At 54.6% G+C, this 26,096-nt stretch overlaps 3 protein-coding genes across 8 annotated transcripts in view; 1 reads left to right on the top strand and 2 right to left on the bottom strand.

Annotated features, from left to right (window-relative positions):
* Positions 1-323: 323 nt before the first annotated feature.
* Positions 324-7,611, bottom strand: RSAD1 (radical S-adenosyl methionine domain containing 1). 3 transcript variants are annotated; one of them, XM_009251614.4, is made up of 10 exons: positions 7,342-7,581; positions 6,578-6,711; positions 6,256-6,460; positions 3,870-4,235; positions 3,621-3,684; positions 2,851-2,998; positions 2,578-2,632; positions 1,792-1,895; positions 1,444-1,593; positions 324-1,159 (listed from the first exon to the last, which is right to left on the bottom strand). In XM_009251614.4, the coding sequence occupies exons 1-9, from the start codon at positions 7,474-7,476 to the stop codon at positions 1,476-1,478; spliced, it is 1,329 nt and encodes a 442-aa protein (XP_009249889.3). In that variant the 5' UTR covers positions 7,477-7,581; the 3' UTR covers positions 324-1,159; positions 1,444-1,475. The 3 variants fall into 3 exon arrangements, with proteins under 3 accessions (XP_009249889.3, XP_009249890.3, XP_002827424.3); XM_009251615.4 differs by having other exon boundaries at positions 324-1,454; positions 7,342-7,611; XM_002827378.6 differs by having other exon boundaries at positions 324-1,593; positions 7,342-7,609.
* A 3,801-nt stretch (positions 7,612-11,412) lies between these two features.
* Positions 11,413-26,096, bottom strand: part of ACSF2 (acyl-CoA synthetase family member 2) — a 48,718-nt gene continuing 34,034 nt past the window's right edge. For 2 of the 4 annotated variants that reach the window (XM_054546226.2, XM_054546228.2), the window contains 15 exons: positions 25,351-25,546; positions 24,855-24,983; positions 24,539-24,592; positions 23,931-24,049; positions 23,650-23,845; positions 22,985-23,080; positions 22,686-22,843; positions 22,330-22,421; positions 21,945-22,021; positions 15,114-15,221; positions 13,670-13,821; positions 12,441-12,582; positions 12,243-12,353; positions 11,980-12,048; positions 11,413-11,745 (listed from right to left, as the gene is read on the bottom strand). In XM_054546226.2, the coding sequence (XP_054402201.1) occupies positions 11,695-11,745; positions 11,980-12,048; positions 12,243-12,353; positions 12,441-12,582; positions 13,670-13,821; positions 15,114-15,221; positions 21,945-22,021; positions 22,330-22,421; positions 22,686-22,843; positions 22,985-23,080; positions 23,650-23,845; positions 23,931-24,049; positions 24,539-24,592; positions 24,855-24,983; positions 25,351-25,546 (1,750 nt within the window). In that variant the 3' untranslated portion in view covers positions 11,413-11,694. 4 annotated transcript variants of the gene reach the window in all.
* On the top strand, positions 17,389-21,743 carry CHAD (chondroadherin). The gene is made up of 4 exons (XM_024234612.3): positions 17,389-18,229; positions 20,372-20,535; positions 20,803-20,948; positions 21,193-21,743. The coding sequence occupies exons 1-3, from the start codon at positions 17,456-17,458 to the stop codon at positions 20,942-20,944; spliced, it is 1,080 nt and encodes a 359-aa protein (XP_024090380.2). The 5' UTR covers positions 17,389-17,455; the 3' UTR covers positions 20,945-20,948; positions 21,193-21,743.

The raw sequence follows: 26,096 nt of genomic DNA on the forward strand, positions 1-26,096 counted from the left end.
TCCCGTCTTGGCCTCCCCAAGTGCTGGGATTATAGGCATGTGCCACCCCGTCTGGCCTATTATATTTTTCAATGGATTGAAGATGTTCTTGATGGCATTATGAATATTTGCCTATTTCCAGACTTTATAGATACATAGTAGACAAAGGATATATGGCTTCCAATCAACTATTCTTTTATCTTTTCTGTAGGTCTGAAATCCTTCAAAATAAAATGTAGGGGGCGGGGGAAGGAATCTCAGCCCTAGGCTAAGCTTCTAGTCCCGAAATCAGGATTCCACGCTCTAGGAAGGAGCTCAGACAAAGGAGAGGACCACAGTCAAGACAGGCTCCAGATGTGTTTATTAGGCTATTTAAATAGAACCATGTGACCATTTCTGTAGGTAAAAGGACAAAGAAGAATTACAAACACTTTGGGTCTTTCCCCAATTCTCTCCCCTTTCTCTGGTCAACTCCACCCACCTTTACTCTCAAAGGAAAGGCACAGGGGGAAGGAAGTGAGTGGGGAAGGAAGTGATTGAGGGGGCTCAGGAGAGTCTGCGTGGCTCCTACCACCCCAAACATATTCTGGTTTCCCGAAGATAAGAGGCAAGGCTTGCTCTGATCTTTCCCAGTTCTCAGAGTCCAGCAGGCCACTGTGTTGGACACATACATGGATCCACCAACATACATCAGTCCTTCTGTGTTCTCTCCTGCATGGTAGAGGCTAGAAACCTAAGAACTATATTCCTCAGAATTTCCTACCAGCCAGGATTTGCTTTAAAGTCCACTAATGAGAGGCACTTCTAGAAACCATGATTCCTTTTCCAGCAGTGGCAGACAGTGGGCACGAGGTTTTGTAGCATCTTCTGAGCATTTTCCAGTACATCATTTGCTTTTGTGCTGCTGGAAGCTGAGACCATCAGCAGGAGTTTTCTGTGCCTCCTGCACATTGCTGATTTCTGACAGTCGCTACTGGCTTTCTCCAATGTTCACTTCTCTATCCCTTTCAGTGATTTTATAAATACTTCATCAGTGGTTTTATAAATACTTCATTCCTATAGTAGATCCCTTCCTGCTTATATTAATAATACCTAGAGGGGACATGGTTTTCCTGACTCATCCAGCTGTCTTAGGACCTTACTCCAAAGTAAGGAAGGCTTCTCTTGGAGAGGTAATTGCCTGTAGAAAGATTTCCAAACACTGTTCATTATTTGATGCCAAAAAGGTAAACAGAAGCTGATGTGGGTTGTAGGCAATTCCCAGCCATGGAACACATGCTGGCCTGTGAGTCCTGAGATGCTGAATGGGATGCCAGTTCCCCGACCAGAAATGTCCTCCCATCTACCTCACTGCTGCCATTCCCCTGGGGATGCCAGGGCTGAGCAATGATCACATGGAGCAGAGACGACACCCAACAATGGAGAAGAGATGTCTGCAGCACCGACCCAGCTCTCAAAACCCACCTGGCATTACCCTGGAACACAGGAACATTTTGTCATCCTCCTGGCACAGGGGAGGGGGTTCTCTGCTGCCAGGCCTCTTGGAGCTGAGGCAAGAGGGTCAGCAAGAGAGAGTCCAGCACAGCCAGACCCTCCCAGGAACACCGAAGACCCCTGGAAAACCAAGAGGCCTGAAGGTGACTACTTCATCTTACCAATTTCAAGCCCATCCCCCAGCAGGGCTGAGCTCCCAGCACCCACAGGTCCCTCCTTACCAGTCAGTCTTTCTCACTTCTCCTGGGTCTGTGGAGAGCTGTAGTCAGGGCTCCCTGGGATGCCTCAGCCCCCTCTGCCCGGCACCCCCCAACATACCTGTGATCCAGCTGCAGTAGGCCCCGCTCCAGCAGCTCCTGCACTTCTTTGTTCGCTCCAAACACGTCCCACAGGGTCAGCTGGGGCTCAAACTGCTGCCAGTGCTGGGGAAGCCAGAGGGTCAGAGGTTGGGAGCTGGCCTGGCTACTCTGGGCCACGTAGTTGGGGTGTGGTGAGAGGTGGGGGAGGGTCCAGTCCAGCATGGAGATCTCAGCAGCTGACATGCATGAAAGCAGAACCAGGCCAATGGGCCAGCAGGGAGGAGGGCACCTTCACTCCTATTCCACTGAGACTGGAACCCAGCTTCCAGCCAAGCCAAGCCTTCCTCTATGCCTCCTCTCTTCCCTCCCCTCTCAGCCAGCTCTAGCCAGGGCTTTATGGCTCTGCTTTATCCAGAGCAGCTCTGGGTTTGCTTGATTGTTATCTACTGTGCTTCCTATGAGAGATTTCAGTGCTCCCTAAAAACAAGTGAAAAGCCTTTATCTATCTATTGCTTCACAGAGCTCAGAAAACTGAGGTTGAGAGAGGTGAAAGGATTTGTGTCCAAGGTTGTAGTAAAATGAGGGCTGGAACTTGGGTCTCTGCAGCCCTGGTCTAGGGTTCTTAGCTATGCACCACTGCTCACTGCTTCTGCCCAACAGGCCTCAGCTGGACCTGGGCCCCACTTCTAGCTGCCAATCTCACAGAAATTGGAGGTATATGTGTGTGGGGGGTGGGGTGGCAGGGAGGGGGCATTGATTCTGCAAGATTAGGAGGGAGTGGTGTGCAAGAATCCCAACTCCTTACCTGGTGAGTGATCCCCACATCGGTGCGTAGCCCCAGGGCCAAAACTTCCTCCAGCCTCAAAGAAAAATCATCAAGGGGTCTTAGAGAGGAGGCCTGTGCTCCTCCCATTCTCCAAATTCTACACTGGGATGCATTTACAGGAGGCTAACAGGGACCACACAGTATGTGGCAAGGCAGGGGCCAGGGCAAGACAGGAAATAAAAGATGTACAAATAGACATGGTCTTGGGGTGTGGGAACCCTGGGGGAGAGCCCTGTGTCCTTGGATGCTCACAGCTCCAGCCTGCCCAGGGGGACACGCTTCCGGGTGCCATGGCCAAACAGCATCACCTCCTTCATCCAGTTGTCAGGCTCTAGTGTCTGGATCCGAGCCTCCCGGGTGTGGCCTCCAGCCCCCTGGGGCATAAATCGCCCATGGGCCCCTGACAACATCAACAACCATCCCCACATTAATGGCTGTTAATACTATGTGCTTATCAGATTTAAATCATGTGGTCCCTGGAGCAACTGCCTCTAACACACTGGAAATGTAAATTCTTTTTCTTTTCTTTTCTTTCTTTCTTTTTTGTTTTTGTTTTTTAGGTGGCGTCTCACTTATGCTGCCCAGGCTGGTCTTGGACGCCTGGGGTCAAACGATCTTCCCACCCCAGCTTCCCAAGTAGCTCAGATTAGAGGCACGTGACACCAGGCCCTTTTTTCTTTCTTTTTTTTTTAATCATCTATCCCAAAATGCCAAGACATATAAATTCTTGGGCTCTCCTCTAGCCCTGTCCAATTGGGAATTCTGAGGGTGGGGCCCAGCAGCCTGGGTTTTAACAAGCCCTCCAGGAGATTCTCATACACACTAAAGGCTCAGAACCCTAGTGCAAGGTGCAACATTAAGCCCCTTATAATTCATGCTCAACAGTTCTATAGGGAGGTATTATTTTTTGCCACATTTTACGTATGAGAAAATAGAGGCTTGGAGAGGTTAATGTGGCCCAAGTTCACATAGCCACGACATTCCTCTCCTGAGTCATCCTTTCTGTAGTTCACGGGACTCACCAGGCCCAATGCCAAGGTACTGACCACACTGCCAGTAAGTCCAATTGTGGGTACTGAGCGCCCCCTGCGGGGAGGGAGGAAATAGTGCAGAGTGAAGAAGGCGGGCCTCGTTTTTGACTCAGGTAAGGGGCCCCAGGTTAGAATGTCCCACCATCTCAGCCAGGATCCTTCTCTTCAGAAGGTCACAATGCCCCGGTCACACTGCAGTCTGCCCATCCTCCACCTCCAGCCATCAGCCCCAGAACTTACATTCCGGGCAAAGTTGGAGACCTCATACTGGTGGAAGCCAGCCTCCCGAAGGAGGGCCCGGCCCCTTTGGTACATCTCAGCTGCGAGCTCCGGGTCAGGGGCTGGAAGGGCACCCCGCTGCACCTGGGCGAAGAGTGCGGTGCCCCGCTCCAGGGACAGCTGGTAGAGGGAGACGTGGTCATCACAGTGGTGCAGCAGTTCCTGCAGCTGCCCAAGCCACGGCCCCACCTGCTGTGCCGGCAGCCCCAGCATCAAGTCCACAGACACGCGCCCGGGAAAGAGGCGCCGGGCCTCTGCCAGCGTCCGCAGAGCATCGCAGGCCGAGTGCGTCCGTCCCAACAGCCGGAGCTCAGTGTCATCTAGGGACTGGGAAAAGAGGGTGGGTGTAAGCATACCAGCAGCTCAGAGAGAGACAAGAACGCTCCACCCCATTGTAGACACAGATACAGGGAGAACGCAGCATGTGGCAGGCAGCTGGAAGGCAGGAGGGGGAAGGTCAAGCTGGCACCAAGAGCTGCCGTTCACAGAAGGGTCGCTATGTGCCAAGCACCTTTATGTAGTGTCTAGTTTAATCTTTGTAACCCTCCAATATTAGTTCTACTTTACAGATGAGAAAACTGAGGTTCAGAGGTGTTAAGTAACTTGCCCAAGGCCATACAGTTGCAAAGTTCGACCTGGAGTTTAGGACTGTCTGACTCCAAAATCAACAGTTTTTATTTACTTTACTTTTCAATTTTAAATAATTCTAACCTATAGAAAAGTTGAAAGAAAATCACAAAAAAAACCCTTCATTTGGATTCACCATTTCTCCATATTTGTTTCTCTTTAAACATACATACTTGTTATTATGCTGAATCATTTAACAATAAATTATAAACCAGCACTGTCCAAAAGAACTTTCTGCAATGGTGAAAATGTTCATATCTGTACTGTCCAATATGATAGGTAGTAGCCACATGTGGTTATTTAAATTTAAGTGAATTAAACTTAACTTACCACATTTCAAATGCTCACTAGTCTGTGGCTAGTGGCCACTATATTGAATAGCAGTTATAGATATTATACTCCCTAACCTCTAAATACTTAGGTGTGTATTTCCTAAAGAACAAGGACATTTTCTTACATAACTGCAATTCAATTACAGAGCTCAGGAAATGCAACACTGACACAACACCATTACATAATACATTGTCATATTCAAATTTGGCTAATGGTCCCAATAACATCTACTGTGGTAATTTCCTCCTTCCTCCCCAGTCAGGGGCCACACATTGTATTCAGCTGTTTCTTTTGTCTCCTTTAGATTCTCAGCCTTTCTTTGTCTCTCATGACACTGGCATTTTTGAAGAATACATGCCAGTTGTTTAAAATGAATAATTTAATGAATTTAATAAATTATTATTATTTATGAATTATAATTATTATTTAAATGAATTATTTAAAATGAATAATTTCTAGAGATTGGCTGTATAACATTGTGCTTATAGTTAACAGTGCTGTACATTTAAAAACTTGTTAAGATGGCAGATCTCATGCTGTCCGTTCTTACCACAATAATTTTGTAAAAGTTTCTTAATTCAGGGTTTCCTGACAATTAGATTCAAGATATGCATTTGGGGTAAGAATATCTTAGAAGTGATGTGTTTCTGTCAGCATATTCCATCAGAACAAAGCCCACAACCTGGAAGTCCTATGGAAATGTCAGAGGTCAACCTGAGAGGACTAGGTTTCTCCCTACTTAAAAACTTTCAATGGCTCCCTATCATTACTAGGACAAAACCCACACTCCTTAGTAGGCACCAAAGGTTTTGGACCCTACCTTGCAGCCTTGTCTCCAGCCTCTCCAGTCACAAGGAATGACTCACAGCTCTCCCAAAAACATGCCAGGCTCTTCCATGTCCTGTGTTGTTTCCCCCACACCCCCTCAACCTGGTGAACTCCTCCTCTTCATTCAAACATCATCTCCTCCAGAGAAGTTTCAGTGATTTCATCAGAAATCACTGAATCTAGATCAGAAATCTAGAAGCCTTTTATAGAGACCCCCCTCACAGGTGACATTTACCATGCTGCAATAATCTGGCTACATGTCTGCGTCTCCCGTGTCTCCAGTCATGTAGCATATCTTTTTTGACCACCTACTATGTGCCAGGCACTATGGTAAGTGCTTGAAATAGAAAAGCCACACCTGATCCCTTTCTCATAAAGTTTGTGGTCTATGACAGCAGCAGACAATTAAGGAGTTACAAAAGTGTCGCACTAGGCCCTGCTGTGTCCCTGGCCCCCAGAAGGTGCTCAATCAATGTTTGCCCAATGAATGAATGTGACCAAAGAGAAGATGGCACTGAAGGGCGGGCTGCACTGGGATGGGGTGGGTGCCATGGGTTACCTGGAGGCCTATAGACAACCTGTTGACCCCTGCTGCCCCGAACTCTGCCAGTCTGGAGCCCGGAGCTGAAGTAGGATTAGCCTCCAATGTGACTTCCGAGTCTGCAGGCAGGTGGGCTGTCTGTGCCACAGCCTCCAGGACAGCAGCCACCGTGTGGGGACTGGCTAGACTGGGGGTCCCCCCACCAAAGAACACAGACTCCACCCTGGGGAAAGAGGATGGAGAAATGAGACCTGGGGGAGCCCTCTGGGATGCCTGCACCTATCCTCCACCACTCCTCCAAATATTTCCCAAAACGCTGCCTACAGCCCCCACTACCCACCGTTGCACCCCGCTGAGCCGCAGCAGCGTCTGCGCTTCGGTCACCAGACACTTCTGCATGGCAGCCTCCTCCACGCGGCGAGGGATGTACTTGTTGAAGTTGCAGTAACTGCAGCGCTTCTCGCAGTAAGGCCACTGGGGGCAGTGAGTGCACGTGCGCGGTGAGAGCTGCGCTGGCCACTTCCAGGGTTCAGTCGCACACATCCCCAACCCCACCCTCACCCCTATCCCGAGGTCCTTCCACAGTAGCTAGGACATCTAAGCCACACAACTCCCCAAGGCAGGTCGCAGTGGGGTTATTACATCCACTTCAATGTGAGAAAACTGAGGCTCACTCCTTTGTTACGCTGCCTCTTCCAACCAGCAGACGTCAGAAAGGAACTCAACCCAAGCTCTTTCTGGGATCATAGAATTTTCATACAATTTTCCTATGGGCCATTTTCCCAGCTACCGAATCAGAACACTGCTCTTAAAAAAATTTGTCTTGCTAAGAGGAAAACTGTCATGAAATTTGAACCATTTGCTCAGTCACCGAGCCGGTGAGTAGCAGAGACTTCAGGTTTCTGGACCAAGTCATTTCCCTGCCAAGGCACAGGCTCCCATCCCAGACCTCGTACGGGGGCACGGAAACACGGCAGGCGGGTTCATAGAGTGACAAGCCGCCACCTGGGTTTTGGACCGCCACGGTCACGGCCACGGCCACGGCTGCGGCCACACACCGTGGGCTCCGCCCCCGCCCCCGCCCCCGCCCCCGCCCCTACTCACGTGTACGTAAAGCGCCGCGCGCCGGCCCGCAGGCTCAGGACTCGGGGACCCTCTTACGTTCTCCACGCGGCGGCGCCTCTGGGCCGCTCTGGCTGCTGCCGCCCATACGCGGGCCCGGGCTCCGGGGAGCGCCATGGCGCCCAGTGCAGCGCGTGGAACTGACCCGAGCAGGAGACGCGCGCAGGGATCACTGTGAGTGCGCAGCCGGCGGAAGGAAGAGGAGCTGCGTGACCGCGCGACGAGAGGGCCCGGGCCCGGGGCTGCGGCGCCACCTGCCGGGCGCCCGGGCGCTCACCGCGGCCGCCTGTCGGTTCTTTCCCCAGGCCGCGGGGCGGGCTGCCTGCCTTTTGGCACCTTGTGCCCGGGCGAGTTCCCGGACCCATCCAGGAGCTCTTAGTTCGTTAATTCCTTGACATTTGATGTGCCTGGCTCAGAACTGGGCGCTGGGGACATCTAGGTGCATAAAGCCAGGTTGCATTCTGACAGGAGAGAGGCAAGCCAACCGGCCAGGGCAGGCAAGGCGTATTAATTCCGTGCCTGCTGGACACCGGAGCCGTCCGCCTCAGTGCTGTGAGGTCATCTGTTTTAAGAGTGTGGGAGTCAGTAGGGCAGAAGAGACACTTGGGCTGGATCTTTCTTTTAATTTCATTTACAAATATTTGGGAGAGGGGAGGTCTTGAACTCCTCGGCCTCAAGCGATCCTCCTGCCTCAGCATCCAGAGTAACTAAGGATTACAGGCATGAGCCACCACCAGGGCTGTGCGCGGGATCTTGGAGGAGCAGAAAATCCCAGGGGCAATTGGCTTGGCCGGGAGAGTAGACTGTTTTGAGTCAGGCCAATCCAAGCATCTGGAGGTGTACGTGCTGGAAGGACAATCAGATGGTATGTGCAGGAGAGAGGGGGAAGGCGCAGGGGAAGGCCTGGGGAAGCAGGCACCTGAACAACTGTCCCACAAAGCAGAAACATCATGAGCTTCAGAGGCAGGCGGTGCAGGACAGTTCTCCCAGTGGCCTTGAACTGACCTGGTTCTCCCCTCCTTTCTTGCTTGTAGTTCTCAAGAATAACGGTAGAAGCCTGTAATCCCAGCACTTTGGGAGGCCGAGGCGGGCAGATCGCTCGAGATCAGAAGTTCAAGACCAGCCTAGCCAACATGCTGAAACCCCGTCTCTACCAAAAATACAAAAATTATCCAGGCGTGGTGGTGGGCACCTGTAATCCCAGCTACACGGGAGGCTGAGCAGGGAGAATCCCTCGAATCTGGGAGGCGGAGGTTGCAGTGAGCTGAGACAGTGCCACTGCACTCCAGCCTGGGTGATGGAGCAAGACTCTGTCTCAATAAATAAATAAATAAAACTGTAGAGTGTGCAGAGAATGCAACATCCTGAGGGAAGGAAGGACTGGCCAGCACAGCCATGCTCTGTTCCTGTCCCCCTAGAAAAAGCATATCCTTCAGCACTTCAGCCCAACATGCCACATGGCCCCAGGGTATAAAACCCAGGGCAGAAGCCGGGCGCGGTGGCTTACTCCTGTAATCCCAGCACTTTGGGAGGCCGATGCGGGTGGATCACAAGGTCAGGAGATTGAGACCATCCTGGCTAACACGGTGAAACCCCGTCTTTACTAAAAATACAAAAAACTAGCCAGGTGTGGTGGTGCGTGCCTGTAGTCCCAGCTACCCGGGAGGCTGAGGCAGGAGAATTGCTTGAACCTGGGAGGCGGAAGTTGCAGTGAGCCCAGATGGCGCCACTGCACTCCAGCCTGGGAGACAGAGTGCGACTCAGTATCAAACAAACAAACAAACAAACAAAAAACAGGGCGGGCTGGTTTCTGGGGTCTCTCAGCTCCAGTACAAGTCCAGCTGGCTGGGCGTGGTGGCCCACGCCTGTTATCACACCACTTTGGGAGGCCGAGGCGGGTGGATCACCTGAGGTCAGAAGTTCAAGACCAGCCTGGCCAACATGGCAAAACTCTGTTTCTACTAAAAAAAAAAAAAAAATAGCTGGACATGGCAGTGCACGCCTGTAATCCCAGCTACCAGGGAGGCTGAGGCAGGAAAATTGCTTGAATCCCGGGGTTCACACCACTGCACTCCAGCCCGGGTGAAAGAGTGAGACTCCATCTCAAAACAAACCAACAAAAAAAAAGTCGGGCATGCGCAGACAACAGTCCATCCCCCATCTGCCTCAACAGCTTTCCTGAGCCTTAGGGGTCCAGCTCCAAATGAATCCCAGCCTTCTGTTGTCCCTTAGTGCCTACCTATAGGTAATAAACACGTTGCATGTCACTTGTGTTTGCCTCGCTGGACTCAGCGTTATGTAACTTGTGGGTGTTTGCCTCACTGGACTCTGACAAGTTGGTAACCAGTGTGCAGTGAACCTGCCTAACAGACAGCTGGGTTCTGATCCAGCTGTGTGACCTTGAGCAAGATACGGAACCTCCCTGAGTTTCTGTTGGGTCATTCGTGAAGTGGGACCAATGGCTACTTGAAAGGATTATTGGGAAGATTTGGAGAGAAAATAATGTGAAAGTACCTAGCGTAGAGCCTGGTACTGAAAATACCTTAAACCTATGTTCATTTCTTAAAAAGTCAAGAGGAGGCTGCTGCTGCCTTGGGCAGGCACGCTGGGAGGTAAGGGGGCAGGCACGCTGGGAGGTTAAGGGGGCAGGCACGCTGGGAGGTAAGGGGGCAGGCACGCTGGGAGGTAAGGGGGCAGGCACGCTGGGAGGTAAGGGGGCAGGCACGCTGGGAGGTAAGGGGGCAGGCACGCTGGGAGGTAAGGGGGCAGGCACGCTGGGAGGTAAGGGGGCAGGCACGCTGGGAGGTTAAGGGGGCAGGCACGCTGGGAGGTAAGGGGGCAGGCAGGAGTCAAGTTTCCATTCCCGTGAACTGGGAATCTATGCGCCTTTTGGAACCCAGCTGTTTTTATTTCTTGGGTCAAGGTACAACCTGCTTTATCTGGCCCTGCCTACTAGGGATGCCCCAGGTTCACCATTCAAAACAAATAAAAAATAAAAATGAGGTTGGCTGGGGAGGAAGGGGGCTGGGGGATGGGAGATGATAGTTAAAGAGTATGGAGTTTCTTTCTTAGGTGATGACAATATTTAAAATTGACTGTGGTGATAGTTATACATATTTGTGAATATACCAAAGACCACTGAATTCTATACTTTAAATGGTGGATTGCCCCAGCACTTTGAGAGACTGAGGAAGGAGGATGGCTTGAGTCCATGAGTTCTAGACCAGCCTAGGCAACATAGCAAGATCCTGTCTCTATGTTTAAAAATTAGTTAAGACATGGTGGCACATTCCTACAGTCCCAGCTACTCAGGAGGCTGAGGTGGGAGGACTGCTTGAGCCCAGGAGTTCGAGGCTGCAGTGAGCTATGATCATGTCACTGCACTCCAGCACGGGAGACAGAATGAGATCCTGTCTCTAGAAAATGGGGGAGGGGGGGTGAATGGATAGTATGTGAATTACATCTCAATCAAGCTGTTACATATATATAAAAAAATACTTCTTGCTAGACTAATCTGGCAACAATGTGAAAAAGAATTAAATTAGAGTAGCTTAAAAATAAAAAATTGGGGCCAGGCGTAGTGGTTCATGGCTGTAATCCCAGCACTTTGGTAGGCCGAGGCAGGCGGATTGCTTGAGGTCAGGAGTTTGAGGACCAGCCTGGCCAACATGGTGAAACCTCGCCTCTACTAAAAATACAAAAATTAGTTGGGTGTGGTGGTGGGTACCTGCAATCCCAGCTACTTGGGAGGGTGAGGCAGGAGAATCACTTCAATTAGGGAGGCAGAGGTTGCAGTGAGCTGAGATCGCACCACTACACTCCAGCCTGGGTGACAGGGCAAGACTCCATCTCAAAAAACAAGAACAACCGCAAAAATGGGTTGGTATCTCAAAGGGATACCAAGGGTGAGGGTTAAATTAAGTAGATAATCCACATCAAGGTGCTCTGCACTCTCAATGACAAGGAATAGGAGGTCTGAAAATGCTAGTTTCCCTCAGTGTCTTCCCTTCTCCAACCCGTAGTAGCTGCCAAGAGAGCCCACCAGCAAGAGGCCAAAGAAAACAGAAGCTCTTTATGCGAAATCACAAGGACAGACAGGGGAATGTGGGGGATGGACAGGAGGAGGGCCTGGGCGGGCTGCCTGCCTTTTGGCACCTCGTGCCCAGGCGAGTTCCCGGACCCATCCAGGAGCTCTTAGTTCGTTCAGTCAATTCCTTGACATTTGATGTGCCTGGCTCAGAACTGGGCGCTGGGGACATCTAGGTGCATAAAGCCAGGTTGCATTCTGACAGGAGAGAGGCAAGCCAACCGGCCAGGACAGGCCTCCCGCTTTATTCACAGATTTAGATGTCGTTCCATCTGCTCTCGAAGTTTGAATTTCTGGATCTGGAGGAAAGAAAAAGGAGTTAGGGTGACCAGCTGTCTTGGTTCACCCAAGAATAAGGGGTTTCTCAGGCTCTTAGTGCCAAAACAGGGAAAGTCCCCAGGCAAACCAGGATTAGGTGACCTGGTCACCCTACTGCCAGCATCTCCACACCCATTGCTGAAGGAAACAGAGGTGGGGCCCCATGGGTCCCCAGAGCCCAGGCTGCCCTCCCCAGTCTCCTCTACCTTACTCACCTTTCCTGAGATGGTGAGGGGGTAGTTTGTGACAAACACGATGTACCTCGGAATCTTGAAGTGAGAGATCTGCAGACCAGAGGGAGGGAGGTAAGGCGTGAGGCTGGGCAAGCTCACAGGGGTATGGGTAGGGGACCAGGGGCTGGCCTGGCCGGGAGTCAGCTTCATCAAGGGCAGAGCAATCCCCGCCCCGGGCTGGTTGGCAAAGGAGTGGGTGAGCAAAGAACCGAGCAGCATCAGCTTGGTTGGGCGGAGGCTCCCACCTTCCCTTTGCAGAAAGCTTTGATCTCCTCCACTGTGGTCTCCTCCCCATCCTTCAGCCGAATGCAGGCACAAATCTCTTCCCCCATCCGATCGTCCTTCACTCCCACCACCTTCCAGGGCCAGAGAAAAATATCAGACATCACCGTGTTCACGTGTGTTTCTTGTTTCTGGGGGTTCACCTGAGCCAGGTGCCTCACCTGCACTTCCTGCACCTTCGGGTGTGTGTGAAAGAAGTCCTCGAGCTCTGCGGGGTAGATGTTCTCACCACCCCGGATGATCATATCCTTAGAGCGGCCCACGATCTTGCAGAAGCCCTGCTCGTTCATTGTGGCGACATCTCTGTAAGGAAAGCCCAGGGGCAACCTGTCATCTCTGCCTTGTTCACTCACTTGCTTGCTCACTCATGAAACATTTATTGACCAGCCTACTATATGTCTTCCACTGCTCTAGACTCTGGGAGACATAGCAGGAACAAGACACAGTCTCTGGAATTAATAGTCTAGTAAGGGGAGGGGAGGCAGACAAAAACAAAACAATACCTATAACATATTCTCTCTCTCTCAACATATCTACACATAGCTTTTCACGACTGGCTTCTTTCCAGGTCTCAGCTCAAATGTCTCCAGACATCTTCTCTGTCCACTCAATCTAAGGGAAGCTCCCCTCCCCACCACAGCCACTTTCTCTCCTATAACCCTATTTCATTTTCTTGGTGTTTTTTGTTTGTTCGTTTGTTTGTTTGCTTTTGAGATGGAGTCCTGCTCTGTCGCCCAGGCTGGAGTGCAGGGGCACGATCTCGGTTCACTGCAACCTCCATCTCCCGGGTTACAGCGATTCTCCTGCCTCAGCCTCCCGAGTAGCTGGGACTACAGGCACACGCCGCCACCACGTCTGGCTAATTTTTGTATTTTTAGTAGAGGTGAGGTTTCACTGTGCTGGTCAGGCTGGTCTCAAACTTCTGACCTCAGGTGATCCACCCGCCTTGGCCTCCCAAAGTGCTGAGATTACAGGTGTGAGCCACCGCGCCTGGCCTATTTTCTTGGTGTTATTTATCGATGTTGGGCATCATAAGTCTTCCTCCAAAAAGCAGGATCCTTCTCATCTTACTTTCCTCTGGACCTCCAGCGGCGAGAACGGTGCTAGCACATAAGGAATTCTAATAAGAATTTGCTGAGCTAACAAATGAGTGACTGAATCTGGACTCAGATTTTGCAGCTGCTGGTGTAGGGTGATGACCCAGTTACTTTCTTCTGTGCTATGTATGATCATCCCCACCATGTACATTTTGGAAAATAAGACTCCAGCATGTGAGGGGTCATCTTGATACCCACATCCTCACGGTGCCAGGTTAATGTTCCCGGCTCAGCCTCAAGATCTCCAGTCTCCCCTGAGCAGCCAGAGCCTCCACCCTGCCCTGCCTTCTCACCCTGTCCGATACCACTTGTCCTGATCCACTGCTTCCTCCGTCTTCTGAGGCTCGCCCCAGTAGCCCAGCATGACGCAGTACCCTCGGATGCACAGCTCCCCGGGTGTGTTCAGCTCTGCCAGCGTCCCCGCCTCCATGTTCATGATCCGGGCCTGGGACAGGATGGCCTCAGGTTGGGGCTTCCTATCCTCTTGCTTCAGGATAGGTGGTCCTTGGAAATGGAGAGAGCTTTGCCTGCCCCCAACCCCCCAACCCAACTGCCTGGAATGAGGCCCCCTGGCTCTGCTTATCCCCATCCAGAGAAGGGAGACAAAGGCTAGAGTCAACCCAAAGCCAGTCAGAGACCTGAGCTGGGCATGAAAGAAGAGCTGAGTCCCAGGCTGGGAGTGCTGAGGAAACAGAGCGGGCAGGCAGCTGCTGCAAAGAAAGAGGTTTGTGGACTGCAGAGCCAGCTGAAGAATTATAAACCGTGCAGAGGAGAAGGGAGTCTCCTCTTACTTCCCATTAAGCAGCAAATAAGCCAAAGAGGGTGGCATGGCAACACCATGTGAATAGGAGAGGCAGAGTCTGAAAGCCTGGTAGAGAAAAGAGCCATGGCCACCGTGCCAAGGAAAGCTGAGCCTCTGTGTGCCTCAGTGTCTGCGTCCGTGAAATGGGGTGAGTAATGCCTGCCCCTGTTTCCCTTCCATGTGGGCATCCTAGTGAGAGTGGCAGTGCAGCTGTAGCACACACGGGAGGGGGCTCACATCCCTACTCAATCTCTGGGTACACGGCTGCTCTGGTGGGAGGGCAGGGCAGATTCACGCCAGGACAGCGGTCAGCCCCAGGGGAAGCAGCTGCTTGTGCACAGGGGCAGCGATCCCCCAGGGGCGGGAGCAGAAGGGTGCAGGGGAAATCAGGAGCCAGCTGGCACAGCCCCAGTGTTGGAGCAGGAAAGGAGGCATGGCTGGGCATTTGAGATTGAGATGTACTCTGGGGCAACCTTTGAGGGGCAAAGAGACCCCCCCAAAGGGATAGGCTGCTTGGGAAATGAAGTGTTTACGCCAAGCAAGAAGAGGAACTCTGCTAAAGCGAGAGGCGAGGACCACTGGAGGAAAAGAAGCTGTGCAGGAAAACTCTCTGTGCTCTGGCTCCTCTTTGAGGCTACCCTGACTGCCCTGAAACAGACAGTGGGCTTGGCAAAAACACACCTCAGACAGGAAGGGAGGCCGCGGAGAAGTTCAGCTGGCAGCCGCTCACAGCCACTGTTCCAGCTCTTCCCCTTTCATGCTTAGCCCACAGAGAACACTCCGGGCCAGGCCTAGCACACCCCTGCTGCTGGGGGCCTCTAGGCATCCTGAGTGAGCCATTTGACTCTCTCACTGAAAGCAACAGATGTCCCAGCGGGGTGCACTCCAGTTGGGTGACGAGAGGTGGGACTTCCGAGTCTTGGTCGGGGGCTCACCTCCGTGTGAGGCATAATTCTGCCCACGCTTTCTGCCTTCTGCTCCACAGTGTCCTCAGGGAAGTGGGCAAATGTCACGGGACTGTTCTCTGTGGTTCCATAAGCAACCTAGAGGGTCCAGAAAGGGTGTGTGAAGAGGGCTCAGCACGTGCAGAGGGATCAGGTGAGCTATCTGAGGAAATGGGAAGGAATTCATAAAAGAAAAGGCAGTGGAATTCATAAAAGAAAAGGAAGTGGAGGGCAGCTGAATGGTGGAAACAGAGACATCATTGGTAGGGGCCTGGGGTCAGGAGGCAGAGGTGCTGGGAGTGAGCAGACTAGATCTCTGCAGGGCCCCAGATCTGAAAGAAAATTGAGAGCAGGGACACCATTCTCTTCCAGCTGGAGCTCTCTCAGTGTCCCGTTTCCCTGGAGCAGCCACCTGTCTGTGCCTGTGGCTCCGGTATTACCAACACCCCACACTTCTTCCCCCATCCCCTGGCTGCCTTAATCCCACCTTCCTGATTTCAGGCCACATCCCCTGCTCCTCCCTTCCAAGCTGAAGGCCCCATAAACTTGATGAGAAAGCCAGCCCGCCTTGGCCCAGCTAGGAGTGGCACAGACACAACCCCACCCCCGCATTCTGCAAACCCTGAACAAGTGCCTGGCCTTGGAGCAGGCGTCCCCCAAGCTCTGGAGAGTTTCCCGTGAATGTATTTCCATCAAAATAAAAAAACAACCTAAGCAGTGATTTTAAAAACCAGTGGTACCCCCGCCCCACCTCCCCCATTTCCAGTGGTTGGAAAGCCTGAGCAACAGAAAAACCAGAAGCCAGCCTTGGAGAAGCCTAAATACCATCAAGGAATGGTCTAGGCCAAGTATGACCCCCCTATCCTAGAGGCAAGGGGCAGAGAGGTTTGGGAGAAGGGCAGGCTCTGGAAACCAGGCCCCAACACGGGGGTACTGGGTAAGGGAAGAGAGGCTAGTTACCCCGTATCCTAGGTCCCCTTTAATCAACGGACACCAGATCTCATCCATCCTCCTCCCTGCACCAAGCTTCCCCCATATCAGCTGCTCTGGCTCTGGCACGGCTGGGGTTTGGTTCAATGTGGGTTCTGGTTTCTCCTTCCACCCCTCATCACAGACAATATCCTGTGCCAGGCAGCTTGCAGCTCACCCTGAGGCCAGAGCTGTGACCCTGCCTGCTCACCCTCCCCTTTCCACAGGAATCCGGACATCGTGGCTGGCAAATGGGCACACAGAAATCTGGCGGGCTGGGGCGGGACTGCCCACAGAACTTAGGGTCTGGCAGCCAGAGCCGTCCAGGGCTGGTCCCTCGACCTGCCCCACCCCCTCCCGCACCCCTCCTCACAGTCCTGGGGCCACTGCCCGAATGTGGCCTCTGCCAAGTACACCTCGGCGCCACTCAGCCGCCACCCTGAGACCCCTCAGGGGCGGGTCCTGACCACTAGGGTTGGGGATGAGGGATGGAGATATTTCGGGGCGATGAAGGAGGGGGGATGGTGCGACTGTGCTTGTGGCCTGTGGTTTCCAGGTGTGTTTGCCATTCCTGTGGGCCACTCTCCCCCACTTCCCACTTTTCTGCTTAGCCTTCAGCGGTGGAAAAAGGGGATGAGAGCGCCGGGGACAGAAACGCAAGCGGGGTTGGGAGAGAGGGGTGGGGGCGCGCCCGAGGGTGGGGAAGGAGCTCGGGTCTCCCCAGGGCCAGCTTTGGCCCGTCGAGTCCGAAGTGGGTGCCCGTCGAGTCCGAAGTGGGAGCTCGACGCTCTCACGCTCGGCCAGCGCCGCACAAGCGCCCCTTTAAAGCGCCGCCAGCTGGCCCACCGCAGGGAGACGCGTCCGGCTGTCCGGCCCCGCTTCCTCCGGCCTCGCATCCAGGGCACCCAGCCGAGCGCGTGTGGATGGCCCCGCGTAGAGGCTCAAACCTGAGCAAACAAATAAGTTCAGGGAACGCCTCCCTCTCTCCGATGTAAACTCGGGGCTCCAGACATAACCATTCCCCCTTCCCAGAAAAGCCCCGGGAAAGGCGGTAGGCAGAGGAGCACATAGGAGAGCAGGGGGCTAGAGCCGGGGCTCGGGGGCCACGGTTCCATCCCCTCATGCACGGTCGCCGGCTGGGGGAAGGGCCCCGCCCCCTTCCCCGTGGAGGGCGGGGGCGCATCTTTGGGCGCGAGCGAGTTAAGCCCAGTGGCCTCGATGCTCCACGTAGGAGCTGGCTCGGCTGCCGGCTGCGGTCAGGGCCACCGTATAAAGAGGGCGGCAGACCGGAGCGCCCAGGACTTACCGCTGCCCGCGCCCCGCCGCCGCTGCTGCCCCCAGCCCCGGCCCCAGGCGTCCCAGCCATGGTCCGCCCAATGCTCTTGCTCATCCTCGGCCTCCTGGCTGGTCTGCTGCCGGCGCTGGCCGCCTGCCCCCAGAACTGCCACTGCCACGGCGACCTGCAGCACGTCATCTGCGACAAGGTGGGGCTGCAGAAGATCCCCAAGGTGTCAGAGAAGACCAAGCTGCTCAACCTACAGCGCAACAACTTCCCAGTGCTGGCTGCCAATTCGTTTCGGGCCATGCCGAACCTCGTGTCGTTGCACCTGCAGCACTGCCAGATCCGCGAGGTGGCCGCCGGTGCCTTCCGCGGCCTCAAGCAGCTTATCTACTTGTACCTGTCCCATAACGACATCCGCGTGCTGCGCGCAGGCGCCTTCGACGACCTGACCGAGCTGACCTACCTCTACCTGGACCACAACAAGGTCACTGAGCTGCCCCGGGGGTTGCTCTCCCCGCTGGTCAACCTCTTCATCTTGCAGCTCAACAACAACAAGATCCGTGAGCTGCGCGCAGGCGCCTTCCAGGGAGCCAAGGACCTGCGCTGGCTCTACCTGTCGGAAAACGCGCTGAGCTCCCTGCAACCCGGGGCCCTGGACGACGTGGAGAACCTCGCCAAATTCCACGTGGACAGGAACCAGCTGTCCAGCTACCCCTCGGCTGCCCTGAGCAAGCTACGGGTGGTGGAGGAGCTGAAGCTGTCCCACAACCCCCTGAAAAGCATCCCGGACAATGCCTTCCAGTCCTTTGGCAGATACCTGGAGACCCTCTGGCTAGACAACACCAACCTGGAGAAGGTGAGCTCCTGGCTGTGGGCTCTGCCCCGGTTCCTTCTTCCCTTCCTGGAGGCCCCAGGAGCCAGGGCCACAGCTGGCACCATCCCCTGTCCCCAGGTTCCCTGTCCCTCTGGCTATCTCCAAGGTGAGCATCTCTGCCATCTCCCTTCCTCACCTTGTCACATCCCTACCCTAATCCCTGTCTGCTGCCAGTCTCGGCCACTGCCCTCCTAGGATTCTTACATATAAAAGGAGTGGGGCTGCCCTGGCCCCACAAATGGCCCCCTAGTGCCATCTCCAGTGCTCCCAAACCCCCAACTGTGAGCAGCAGCCACCTCTTCCTGTTGGGCCTTCCACCCCTCCTCTGCTGTTTTTCCCCGTCTCCAGTAAACCTACCACCCCATAAAGGAAGGTTTGTTTATTGAGGAGCCTTCCAGAGGAGCTGGGCAGATCAGGCCCACAAAGAGACCCTGTTCCTGGTGGGGGCTGTGCATGTGTGCTAAGGGATAGTGGGGGACTGGGGAGTGAGGCGAAGCAAATGCCTGAGAAAGACATTCTCCATGCCCCATAGAGGCCCCGGTGGATGGCCCTGCCCAATCCACACAGACACAATTCACTGCATTCTCAAGTCCATTTGCAGCTCAGTAGGCATGGGACCAAGGGCTCCCCCAGGATGCAAGCATCGTGCCCATGGGCTCCATGAAGGGGCAAAGGCAAGACCACTATTGTCAGTCCTTGGCACAAGACCCCAGGTGTCTCTCCACAGAGAAGACTGGTGTGACTCACTGTCTCCAGACTGCTAACTGCCGTTTGCCCTTCCCTGTCGCTAGACCCATCTCCTGTCTGCATCCTCACTCATTCCTTTCTCCCCTGGGGTGCTCAGTGTCTGGCCAGGTGGGACTACCTTGGATCAGAGCAGAATCCCTTCTCTGGGACTGGAAAAATCACCCTGGTACAGAAGCTTCAGCCAGGAGGTTTGGGTGGGGACCAACAAGGTAGAGGAGAGTCTGGTTACTGGAGACCTTCATACCTCAACGTGGGCCACAGGAAAGGGTACGGGCGTGGAGATGTGGGCAGAATCTCACTTGGGCAGCAGCCAACCTTTGTCTGGGTGGAAGGAGCCTGCTCAAGCCTGCCCTTCTTCAGCCCTGCCTCTCCCCAGCTGAAGCTGGAGTCCCCTGTGGCCCACCAGTGCCAGAGTGGTCTTTCAGTGGGCAGCAGAGCAGCGAATCAGGGGCTGGTTTGGGGCAGGGGAGGCCAGACAGGAATTGTGGCGCCTGGGCAAAGGTGTGGGCACCAATATAACATTTCCTCTGGAGCCGTCCAACCTGGCCAAAGGCTCCACCAAGGTGGCTTCACAAATAGCGTCTGACTGGCAGTGGGGGAGCGGTGAGGACAGAGCTGGGGGAAGTCCTGGGACCCTGGGACTGTGGGGAGCCTGGGCCCACTGCCCACTCCACCAAGCACAGACCAAGTTCACCGTGTACCAGTTTGGGTTGCTGGGGCCAAACTCTGGCAGCCCCACAGTCCCAGTGTTTGTGCAGGGATTGTGGTGCCAGGGGAAGAGGAGCTGGGTGTGGTCCTGTGGCTACTGTTTACCCACTGCTGTGACCCAGGGCAAAGGACTGCGCTTTTTCCGTTTCCCCATTTGCATATTGAAAATAACACCACCTGGCCGGGCGTGGTGGCTCACGCCTGTAATCCCAGCACTTTGGGAGGCTGAGGCTGGCAGATCACGAGGTCAGGAGATCGAGACCATCGTGGCTAACACGGTGAAACCCCATCTCTACTAAAAAAATACAAAAAAATTAGCCAGGCATGGTGGCAGGCACCTGTAGTCCCAGCTACTCAGGAGACTGAAGCCAGAGAATGGCATGAACCCAGGAGGCGAGGCGGAGCTTGCAGTGAGCCGAGATCGCGCCACTGTGCTCCAGCCTGGGCAACAGAGTGAGACTCCGTCTCAAAAAAAAAAAAAAAGAAAAGAAAAGAACACCATCTGTCTCAAAGGGGGTTGTGTAGATTGGATTATCTGAGACTACTTGGTCATACTGCTTTGAAAACTGGGAAACTCCTCAAAGTGCTATGGCTCAGGTTCAGGGAAGGATCTTGCCCCTCTGGCGCTCGGGTGCTTACTCATTCACTTATGACCACCTTGCTCCCCAGTTCTCAGATGGTGCCTTCCTGGGTGTAACCACGCTGAAACACGTCCATTTGGAGAACAACCGCCTGAACCAGCTACCCTCCAACTTCCCCTTCGACAGCCTGGAGACCCTCACCCTTACCAACAACCCCTGGAAGTGTACCTGCCAGCTCCGGGGCCTTCGGCGGTAAGAACAACCCCACGTCACTCCCAGAGCCCACCCATATGTGATAGAGGCACATTAGCCCTGCATTAAGACATGTTGGACATGCATCCTAGATTTGCTACCTAATAAGCATGGGACCCTGGGAACCTCAGTTTCCCCATTTGTAAAATGAAGATGACAGCTTCAGACTATCCTGTGGCCAACTCAATGCTGGCCCCATAGTTCACTGCCCTTCCCCCCAGCACTCCCACCTTCTTCCCCAGCCCCAGCAAGTTTCTGTCTCTCCAGGTGGCTGGAAGCCAAGGCCTCCCGCCCAGATGCCACCTGTGCCTCACCTGCCAAGTTCAAGGGCCAGCACATCCGTGACACGGACGCCTTCCGCAGCTGCAAGTTCCCCACCAAGAGGTCCAAGAAAGCTGGTCGCCATTAAACAGGTAGGGGCTGAGTAAACAGGTCCCCTATGTCCCTCTTTGGCGATTCCAGCAAGTGAGCTGGTATCTTCCAGGATACCCCCTGCCCCTGGATGGTCAGGCAGACCCTCCATTTTTCCAGAGAGAGGAGGGGAGGACTGGGTCCCCTTTCGAAGGGAGGAAAAGGTCCTGCCCAGGACTTCTACCATTTTCTCCAAGCATCATCTGGGTTGTTGGAGTACTGACATCGATCCTTGCCTCCTTGCAGGTTCTGACCCAGCCAGTCCTGGTGACTGGCCTCTGCCTTCCACCGGAGAGACTACTGACCTTCCCACCTCCACCCCTACCTTCTCCCCACAGCCTCTGCTGATGCACAGAGCTGCCTACACCTAGACACGTCCTGGCAGGGGGCCTCGCGCACTCCACTACCAACCCAGCTCCACCCAGCAGTGTCCTGGGGAGAAGGAAGGCTGAGCCTCTCCCCAGGCTTCATGCCTTCCCCACCCTCCAGCTCCTCTCAGAGAAGCTGTTGCTGAGACCCCCGCAAGTCAATCAGAACCACAACGGGTTGGTCATCAGGATGGCCACCCTCCCAGGATCATCCTTCCTCTGTTCCTCTTTCCCTGCCACGTGGAAACAATCATCAGGTCCTTGCCCCACCCCTTGCTTCCAGAAAGGGTTTTAAGGCCCATGCCCCAACTCTGCCAGCCCCCACCTGCCAGGACGTTCTAGCAGAACATCGGTGCTTTGCTGCCCGTCTTCCCATGCTACAATTTCTTCCTGAGATTTCTATAAATATAAATGTATGTATGTATTATATTCACTCCCCCGCCACCTATCTCCTTCACCCACCAGGTGCTGATGAGGTCAGACTATCTTTTCTCACATCTGCTTTCTGGAAGGAGGGCTGGCTGAGAGGGTCTCCTTTGAACATCTGGCCTGGGCTCATCCCCATGTCTGTCAATCTGTTGTCATCCCAGGCCTGGCCTGCCCACAGCCCGGGCCCCGGTCACCACTCACCACCAGGTCCTTCATATTTATCTTGTTGATGATGGCTCGGATCAACTCTGGAGGTGCAGGGGACCCAGCAATGACACCTGAATCAGAGAGAGGGCTGACACAGCTCCCCAATTCTCCAGGCCCAGTGGAGTCCTTTCACCTACAGCTCATCCAAGGGAGGAACATTCCCTTTTCTCCCCTGACCCCGAGCCTTTCCTACACCTGGCAGCTGGCCCTGGGCTGGTGTCCAGGGACACTGGGGATCTCCCTCCCTCCCACCCACATTTTTACAGTGTCCTTCTTGCCCCCTAAATAAAAGACTGGGAGCATAGCTAACTCACCCGGGCCATTCCTGTTGGGGAAGCAGCCCCCTCCCCAAGCCTGGCTGCCCTTGGCCCCACCCCACCTCCACACATGGTCGAGATGTCATAACTGGAGAAGTCTGGCTGGTTCAGAATGTCCACGAACATCGTGGGGGTACCATACAGGAAGGAGCCTCTGTATAGGAGGAGGTCTCGAAATTAGGCTTGGAAGTGGAAGGGAACTCCCTGTTCTCACCCACCCCGCCATGAAACTGCAGCAAAGGGAACAGGCAGGAGAAGCTCCTGAGGCAGGAACTGGTCCTCTCCTGGGGTCCTCCACTGTCCCCATCCTCAGTCTCCTGGCTGGAGGGAGAAGGCAGCTTGGAAAGGTGTCAGGGCCCAGGAGTGAGGAACAAGAGGGTTTTATCAGCCCACAAGTAGCCTGTCCACCAGTGCCCACCTCTCTCTGCTGATGGCCTCCAGTGCCTTCTTGCCATTGAAAACGGGAGAGGCCAGGATGAGGGTGGCACCGTACATCAGACACATCATTGTGCCTCCCACGGAACCCAGGCAATGGTACAGGGGGCTGGGCAGGATCATCCGCAACTGCTCTGGTGTCTGGTGATGGAGACAGGAGGCTGGGTCTGTCTTGGAGCCAGAAGCCAGTTCCTCCAGCTGGCAAGGGGAGCCCAGCCAGCCCCCCACCCCTGCCTGAGCCACCCCTCCTGCAGCCTTACCCTGGGCCTAGTGCTGCCTTACCTTCTCATGCAGTTTCAGGCGCTCTCCTAACATGTTGGAGTTGTTGACAATGTTGTAGTGGGAGAGGGTGGCCCCCTTGGGGCTGCCTGTTGTCCCCTGACAAGGCAAACAGGGCATGGCTTGGCCTCCTTCTCATCTCCTTCCCACCCTGGGCCACTGCCTTGAAGAGTACTGGACCGGGAATCAGGAGACAGGGATTGTTGCCCCAGATCCATCTGTTCAGTATATTTGCAAAAGGTCTACCACGATGCCAGGTGTCAGGGTCCAGCAATGCAGAAGGTAAGGTCTCCGTTCTCGTGCCACTTACATGGCCCAGAGAACTCTGCCACCCACAAGCTGGCTTGGGCAAATTCTCTCTCTGGGTCTCTGATTCCTCATCAGCTAAATGAGGGGCAGCCTGTAGCAGTTCTAACCTGTGTTGGTTCAGTGAATCTGCCACTGCACCAGGAACAAGAGGGCTGGAGTGGAGAGGGCGGGGAGCTAGGGGAGGAAATGTGACAAGGACACCAGGTGCTGATATTTTCCGGGGCACAGAGGACAGCTGAAGGCCAGTCTCAGTAAAGAATGCATGCTCTCCTCTGCTGTCTCCCCATTCCCACGGAAGTGTCACAGGGGCAGGGGGCATGTGTCCATCTGGGCTTGGGGCCTGGAGACCTCTGCCCTACCGAGGTGAACTGGATGTTGATGGGGTCATGGCAGGACAGGAACTGCTGGTTGTACTGGAGCTGGTCCAGATGCTGCCGTGTGCTGCCAGCCGCCACCACTTCATCCAGGAGCAGGGTCCCCGGCAAAGGGGCATCCACCGAGATGACTGTGGTCAGATCTGGGAGCCTGGGGGTGCGGACGATGGTGAGAGACGGGCTGAGGGAGGGGGCAGGGTGGATAGGAAGTGAAGGAATCAGGGATGCTGAATGATGCACCACCCACTAACCCGGGACACACCCACCTCTGACTCTTCAAGCCCCCTGGCTGGGCATTGTCCACCTCTGGACAGATCTGCTTCAGGATGTTGTAGTATTGCTGGGTCTTGAATTGCTTGGGGAACACAAGGGCCTTACAGCCCACCTGTGGAAGGGGAGTCCCCCACCTGCAGTCAGCAGGGAGCCCCAGACTAGAGCTCTGGGGGAGTCCTCACTAATCAGCTGCTCTCATACAGATGCACCTGCTTCTGACACACACACCTCCAGCACACTCACAGGCACCACACTCCAAGACAAATGCACACATGTACCAGCCCCAAGACACACACACCACACCCTGAGACACATATGCATCACGTATGAGGATGGACACACACACACACACACACACACCTCTGCCCTGACACACACATGCCCCCGTCCCCGCACACTCACGCCAGGTTTGTGTCTGACCAACCACCCTCTCCATGGAGTTGGGGCCACCTTCCAACCACACATGGCGTAAGGAAGGACACTGTGCATGCCACCCATCCATGCGTGCCCTAGCTCACACCGCCAGACTCTGACAAGCAGAGCCTGTGCAGCCCCCTGTGCCAGACCCCAGCCGGGCCCCTCACCGACGAATGAACTGTACCTTCTTGAGGACATACTCCAGTTCCATAGCCTGGTAGGCTGGGTTCACAGACACCTGGTGGAAGCGGCGAGGGCATATCAGTATTCTGGGCAGACCCTGTCCCTCCTGCTGCCCCTCCGCCACCAGGAGGCATAGAGGCAGCACTCTACACCCGCCTAACTCCCAGAGGCCTCCTTGGTGGGCCTCAGGAGAAAGCACTACCTGGTTTGAAACCAACAAGGCACTGGTTTGATCCTGGGGCTGAGGGTCTGAGGGGCTCCCCTTGAATGATGTTCCCCCACGCACACCAAGCTGTGCCAAGCAAGCCCCTCCTCACCAGAATGATGCCCGCCTGGGCGGTGGCCAACTGCATGAGCACCCATGCATAGGAGTTAGGTCCCCACATGCCCAGCCGGTCACCTTTGCAGAGGCCAATGCTCAGGAGGCCAGAAGCAGCTTTGTCCACCTAGTGTAAAAGATGGGGCACAAGGGGTGAGAGGGGCAAGCAGGAAGGGGCCCAAGACTCCCACCCTCAGCCCTTAGCCCAGGAGTTCTCATCACAGTCACTGGGGACAAAGGGACAGGCAGATTCCCAGCCTCAGTGGGTCTGCCCTGGAGCCTGCAGTTAAGAAGTGCCCCAGGAGCTGCTGATACAGGAGGCGTTGGACCCCTTGTGCCTCAGTCCTGTCTCCTTCTCCTGCCATCCCTTGGGGTTCTCTGGCAGCCCTAGCACATTGCCCCATAGCCAGGTGCCCACGCTCCTGGTTCTGCCCAGCTAGGGCAGCTTGGGAGCTAGTACTTGCCCACTTTGAGGTTTCCAGGTCAGGACCCACCTCTTCCTTTAGTTGGCCAAAGGTCAACCTGACGTCTTCATGGAGGACGACCAAGGCCTCTCGTTCTGGGACCCTCTGTGCTGTGGTGTCCAGGCACTGGCCCACGGTCTTGCTGTTAAGATGCTTTTTGGTGCACCCCTGAACGTAGCTGAGGCCTCCGATGGGCAGGGAGACCATGCGATCCACCTCTCTGGAACTGTAGGGAGAGGAGCTATGGGTTTGACTGTCCCAGATCAGCCTCCCTGGAACCAAGGGCATGGCACACCCAGCCAAGCCAGAAGGTAGGCTGCTGACAACTTGTTAGAGACCACTAGGTTTTCTCCAGATCTTCTTGTAAGCCTAAAATCCCCCAGACCCTTTTCCCAACCTCAAGCCTAATCCCAAGGCAGCAGGACAGGGACAAGGTTACACCAAGCTGGAGCAAAGGGCCCTACTTCACCTTCCCGGGAAAGGTGAGATGCCCTAGTGAAGCCTGGGAGAGCCTGCCTGTGCAGACAGACAGATCTTACAAAGCAGGATCATGCCTTCACCCCCAGCCCCTGCCTCCTGGAGAATAAACAGGTCACTGGGGTCCTTCCTGAGGAACCAGGGAAGCGTGCCTGGACCCTGGGCTTGAATCCAAGGCCTTAGGATTTTAGACTCCTTGGTGGGCCAGTTTTTCTCCTGAGGGCCTGAAAGCCAAAGACAGAATAGGAAAGGGATAAAGGAGAGAGCAGATGGAGGCCCTAAGAGAGGCAGCTGGGAGG

This window comes from Pongo abelii, chromosome 19 (assembly GCF_028885655.2).
Source record: "Pongo abelii isolate AG06213 chromosome 19, NHGRI_mPonAbe1-v2.0_pri, whole genome shotgun sequence".
NCBI lineage: Eukaryota > Metazoa > Chordata > Mammalia > Primates > Hominidae > Pongo > Pongo abelii.

Bases quoted from the DNA above. Each gene is read 5' to 3' on its own strand.
- RSAD1 (XM_002827378.6), bottom strand. From the start codon at position 7,476: ATGGCGCTCCCCGGAGCCCGGGCCCGCGTATGGGCGGCAGCAGCCAGA. The intron at 3,685-3,869 runs GTAAGTTCTGGG...CCCTCCCCGCAG, and splicing joins TCTCCAACTTTGCCCGGAAT to GGGGCGCTCAGTACCCACAA. The intron at 1,594-1,791 runs GTATGTTGGGGG...TTGGTTTTCCAG, and splicing joins CTACTGCAGCTGGATCACAG to GGGTCTTCGGTGTTCCTGGG.
- CHAD (XM_024234612.3), top strand. From the start codon at position 17,456: ATGGTCCGCCCAATGCTCTTGCTCATCCTCGGCCTCCTGGCTGGTCTG. The intron at 18,230-20,371 runs GTGAGCTCCTGG...CTTGCTCCCCAG, and splicing joins ACAACACCAACCTGGAGAAG to TTCTCAGATGGTGCCTTCCT. The intron at 20,536-20,802 runs GTAAGAACAACC...CTGTCTCTCCAG, and splicing joins CAGCTCCGGGGCCTTCGGCG to GTGGCTGGAAGCCAAGGCCT.